Below are 5,348 nucleotides of genomic sequence, written 5' to 3'. Positions count from 1 at the left end.
CACCCAAGGATTTCGTAGTTCAAGAATTCAATGACCTGAAACGGCACAGTGATCGTTCAAAATCATGCAGCACATGCCTCAAACAGGACTTGAAATGTGACCATGCCTTACCATCGTTGGCTGACAAACTGGCTGAATTGAAACGAAAACCAACACTCAAACCATTATTCATTATAATTTCGATGTTTTTTCTGATCAACTTCGCAAGCATAACATCGATGAAACCATTCATGGTGCAAATTTTCAAAGCTTACAACAGCCCCATTCTAGCCGATCATGCTTGAAAATTATGAGTTTTCTGGAACTTACAGCGACTGTAACGTTGATGCTAGTGATTAGATTCATTGGCAAGCGGCGAATTTTATTATTTTGTGTGTCGATTTTATTCGTTTGCTCCAGCATCGTTGCATGGTATGGATTCACTTTTCTTCCTTTTGCATACACTTCCTTCAATCAAGCCAATCGTGAACCATACAAAGTGGAAAACGAATGGATCGGCTACATTCCATTTGTTTGCTTGTTAACATTGGGATATTTCACAACGTTGAGCATTACTAGAATTCCATGGATGCTCCTTTCAGAACTGTTTCCATTTAAGTAAAAAATTATTTTAAAAATTATTTATTTATTTTAAAATCATTTTTGTTTCGATAAAAGATTCATTTTATCTGTTTTTATTTGATTAGATCGCGAGGAATCGCATGCGGTGTGGCTTCGGCAATTTTCTTTGTTTTTGCTATCATTGGTTCAAAGACATATTATGACTTGGAAACAGCAATCTCTTTGCCGGGAGTTTCAATTATGCACGCCTGCATATCTTTTATTGGCTTAATATTGATGTACAACATTCTACCGGAGACGGAAAATATAACATTGGAAGATATTGAACTGCATTTTTCGGATAATTCCAAACGAATCATCGATCGAAAGATTGCAACTACCCAACGATAATTGCCAATAGTTAATGTGCGATCAAAAAATGAGAATAAAACAATTATATTACATCATTCATTTGGTTAATTTTACTTTTCCGCACACACCTAGCGTGTAAGGTAAAGTATTGGAATCGGTCGAAAAATAAAGACCCCTCAAAAACATGTTTTCTGGGTGTGCTCGGGGCCAGGGAACATGAATCAGCAATTTTTTAGAGAGAAAAGCATACGTCCTCAGCATGGGTCCGAGGGGTCCGATTTTTTCAATTAACTAAAACTAAGCTCGACGATGACAAGCAACATTGATGGTAGCGCCATGGTGCGGTTGCCAGCGAAACTAAAAAATAGCACAAATTTCAATCGCATAAATCAAAAATGGTACGAATTTGTGCCACCCAACATAAACTGTGGCAACCATAATGAAGTTGCTGCGTTGCCCAGCTGTCATTGTCGTCGTGCTTTGAACTAAAAACCCTCAGGGAACCATTTTTTATGAATTTCCAGAGTGCTACAAAATGAATGAAAGGTGTCACTTTTGCCAAACTGATAATATTTTTGGGAAGTACCATCCTTCAAACCTCTACATCACAGATTTGAACCAAATCCATACACGGACCCAAAAGTTAGAGAGCTTCAAAGAGTTACACGTCATTACGGTTGCAACAACAATATTTCATTAGTTTTGCAACGCTCTTTAACAGCATTTTCCTTCAGTTTGTGTTTTCTCCATTGTTGTGAAATGTACACACAGCTACACTATGCTAAAAATAGCATTATAATTGGACATATCAGACCAGCCGATAAATCTTACCACTACATACAATTTTTAGAATTATATAACTTGTCAAATTTCAATACATAACCTTAAATTGATTTTAGTGTTTTCATAGTACAATGCTATAAATCGCATGAATCTTTGACTTTTATCTGTAATTCTGATACGTCAATTTTTAATGCTATTTTCGGCATAATGTAGTACAAGAATATCTCTGTGTGTAAATGCTTAAAAACAATTGTATGGAGAAAGAGGACCAAAATCCGACAAGAAACTAGGCAATGAAATCAAATCTTAAAGCTAGCTAAATTGTGTAAATTCACTTCATGTCCATTGTTTTTCTTTCGTTTCGTTACTTACTAAAACTTTTTTAGAAGAACAAACTCAAAAGTCCATTAAAAAATCAGACATGAGGCAGAAAGTAGCATTTATTTTGCGATTTCAAATTTTCTGCACGGTAATCAGCCGTACACTAGTACACTTTTAAAGGTAAACAAAGGTAAGTATTGTTGCGTTTAAATTCAAGTGTAGACTTTAAAAATGTTTCGATGTGTTCAATATTTTTGAAGATATTGAGCACGTATTCATAAAGACATGGCGACGTGCCAAACCGTAACGCCATCTATCGGATAGAATCTGAATTTCAAATTTCGAATTGAATATCTCATATTTGTGTAAATTTGTTCATAGAATTATAATGTTTATTCCGACAAATTTGTAAGGTTTTTGTTCGACAACATTTTACATAGCATGCCATACCCTTGGACAAAACACTAAATAGTTTTTTATTGAGGTAGTTAACTAAACAAGTCCACCTTGAGGGGCCCAGATTTGATTAAAATATATAGAGAAAAGATTTTCAAAAATATGGATTGCTGTTATTTATTATACTAACTATTGACTTTGCTTTAAAAATGCATTAGCAATAAAGTTTTCACCGACATATAAAAGATGAAACTAGAAAATTGGGTTTTTGGTGAAACAAGCCGGTTTTTTTAATACTAGGACAAAGTACAATAACCCGTGTGGAGAAGATCGAGTCGAATTTTTGTTTAATTCTAACTGCATTGAGAAACGTTAATAATTAAGATGGTGTGTCACTTTATTAAGCTTAAATTCTTCGCATTTGTACATAATATTCATAATCAGATAAGCTCACCACATTAACATCTTATGTATCGATCAAATCAGATAATTTTGAATTCTGAAGAAAAACAATTAATTCGACTAATCAATTTAATAATATCTAAATAGTCTCACATAAAAACTCCATTCCAATTTATGTCAAATTTGCATCGAATAAATTCGTCAAAGTAACATCCACTTAAAATTCAACCTCAAAGCTTGACAGGTATGTATATGATTGAAATGAATGGATATATAGATTGGGCTGGTTTTTATTTACTTGATCGGTCTCTGTAAATAATATTTGTACATATAGTATAATGAGGTGTGTGAGTGGAAAAAAAAATTCAATAAAATTGACAAAAGGCACCTTAATTGATCATGTCATATGAGTTTCTGAATTTTAATGACGTTTTTGTGCACGATTCTCGTGTTTGCGCTTCTCTCTCTCTCTCTCTCTCTCTCTCTCTCTCTCTCTCTTGTGTATTTGTTTAAATTTTCTGTTTTTTGGTGGAGTTTATCTGCTTATAACATTTGTTTTTGCAATCTGCTAGTTCAGTCAGTGATCGCATTTGGACGGAAGCACATGTTTTATGCATATCGTGTGTTTAACCGGAATAATTTAAGCCAATGGCAAAATTGTGATGTGAATTCAAGTTCATGTTTTCAATTAAATGTGCTTATTAGTACCGTATAATATTTACAGAGAATTGACGCGTTTTTTGCAAACACAGACGTTCATTGTTGTTAAAAAAAGTTGTACATTTATTTCGTGAAAAGAATACTCTTATCTAAATTGCTTTTATTATTTTTTATCCGAGATGTGCAATGTTTTAAAGTCCAGACAAAATATGGATCATTAAATATGCATTTTATTACCTGCCTTGATGTGAATCATATGTCGTAAATTTAAATTGAAGAAAAAAAGGTTTAAATTGCTTAAACATTTCAATTCGTATATAAAGACGAAAAGAAGAAGTATTCGAAGGTCAGAAACGTAACTGAGATTGAAATAATACGACAAATTCGTAATTGCTAATAATCATAAAACTGTCCGTTATACATTTGAACTGACATTGTAGTATATGGCGCAAAACCAGATTGTTGATCGTCGATCGCCTCACGTGATCGTATTATATCTACCGTACATGGGACAAGCCCAAACATTCATCAACAAAAGCCGTTCACAGTGATATATGCAAAACCAGAAACGTGAATCAACATTGTTTGTGTTATTATAGGTTTTTTGTGTTACACGCTTTGTGCGCGTTGCATTGTTGTTAGTTTGAATTGAATAACCCGAGTGAAACGATGACATTCGAAAAGTACGAACAAAATGAAAAAGATGACAAGCATAAATATCGATATCGACGCTTTATCGCTCAGGTGAATTTTCTCTTTCTCTCTCTCTATCTCGTACTCCAGGTCTCTTGGATTTTTACGAGTTCATGTGCACAAAAAATAAGTGAATTGCAAATGAGTCATGAGTTTATCTCTTCACATATGAAATCTCAATTTTATTTCTAATGCAAACGGGTTGAACGTGATTTTTTCAAATAATTGTAAATAAATAATGAAATTAAATGACCATTGAGTACTATTTTTATGCATTTCCAGTGCACTGGCGACTAAAGTTTTATCTGTAATCAATATTTATTTGGTGCAAATTTCAGTTTATTGTTTGAAACACTCTGCTAATTTCAGTATTTTGACAGTTTTTAGCGACGACAGTGAAAAATATGCTATTATTTGATCTTGGATTGTGTTTGGCCTTTCCTGGAATAATTATTCCAGCTTTGACCGGAATTCAAAACGAATTTAATCAGAATGAAACTCTATCGCTTACCGCATCACAAGTCAGCTGGTTAGGTAGGTCAACGGTTTCAATGCTTTGCGATGACAGAACATATGAATAGATTGTTTATGAATAGATTTGGTTGCTACTTTTATTTTTATTTTTATGTCACTATAACCATTCCATTCATTCAAAGCAAATATCATTGAGAATTTTGTGAAATTGCATGAAATTCTTTTCAGAATGAAAAACTACAAAGAAATATATGACTGTTCAGTGATTTATACCAAGTTGATATGTTTATTTCTAATGGAAGTCAAGATAACTTCTTCACCTCTCACAATTATCCACAATTTACTTGCAATTTAATTAGAATCTAAAATGAATACCAACCATTACAAGATCTTAATTGTTTTATTTCAACAGGTAGCGTTAATTACGTAGTTGAACCGTTGGGTTCAATCTTATCTGCAATAATAACAGGTGAATAAATAAATCTTTTTGATCGAGCTGTTTGAAGAAATTAGAAAATAATGGAAATAATTTTACACATAGATCCCTTGGGCCGACGGCGAGCAATGGTATAAATTTAATTTGACAAATTAATGTTATAAATTAACTAAAAATTTTTTTTAGATGATCGTGAACATTCCCCTTATCATTGCATGGTGAGTTTTTTTTTATATCAATAATTTTCGACATTTTTTCAAGGTTGACGAAG

General features: G+C 33.0%; 2 protein-coding genes across 2 annotated transcripts; both read left to right on the top strand.

The window, feature by feature from the left end:
• Positions 1–208: 208 nt before the first annotated feature.
• LOC116342712 (facilitated trehalose transporter Tret1-1-like) lies at positions 209–951 on the top strand (the record flags this gene model as incomplete). The annotated part of the gene is made up of 2 exons (XM_031770427.1): positions 209–597; positions 687–951. Coding segments are annotated over 2 exons (654 nt in total), but the record flags the coding sequence as incomplete, so codon positions are not given.
• A 2,470-nt stretch (positions 952–3,421) lies between these two features.
• Positions 3,422–5,295, top strand: LOC116342711 (solute carrier family 2, facilitated glucose transporter member 6-like; the record flags this gene model as incomplete). Its single annotated transcript, XM_031770426.1, has 6 exons — positions 3,422–3,820; positions 3,915–4,218; positions 4,548–4,701; positions 5,054–5,110; positions 5,183–5,208; positions 5,264–5,295. Coding segments are annotated over exons 2-6 (344 nt in total), but the record flags the coding sequence as incomplete, so codon positions are not given.
• Positions 5,296–5,348: the final 53 nt, after the last annotated feature.

This window comes from Contarinia nasturtii, unplaced genomic scaffold (genome assembly GCF_009176525.2).
Source record: "Contarinia nasturtii isolate CC-2019 unplaced genomic scaffold, AAFC_CNas_1.1 Cnas_scaffold_898, whole genome shotgun sequence".
Classification (NCBI taxonomy): domain Eukaryota; kingdom Metazoa; phylum Arthropoda; class Insecta; order Diptera; family Cecidomyiidae; genus Contarinia; species Contarinia nasturtii.
This window is presented reverse-complemented; position numbering and strand designations above follow the sequence as displayed.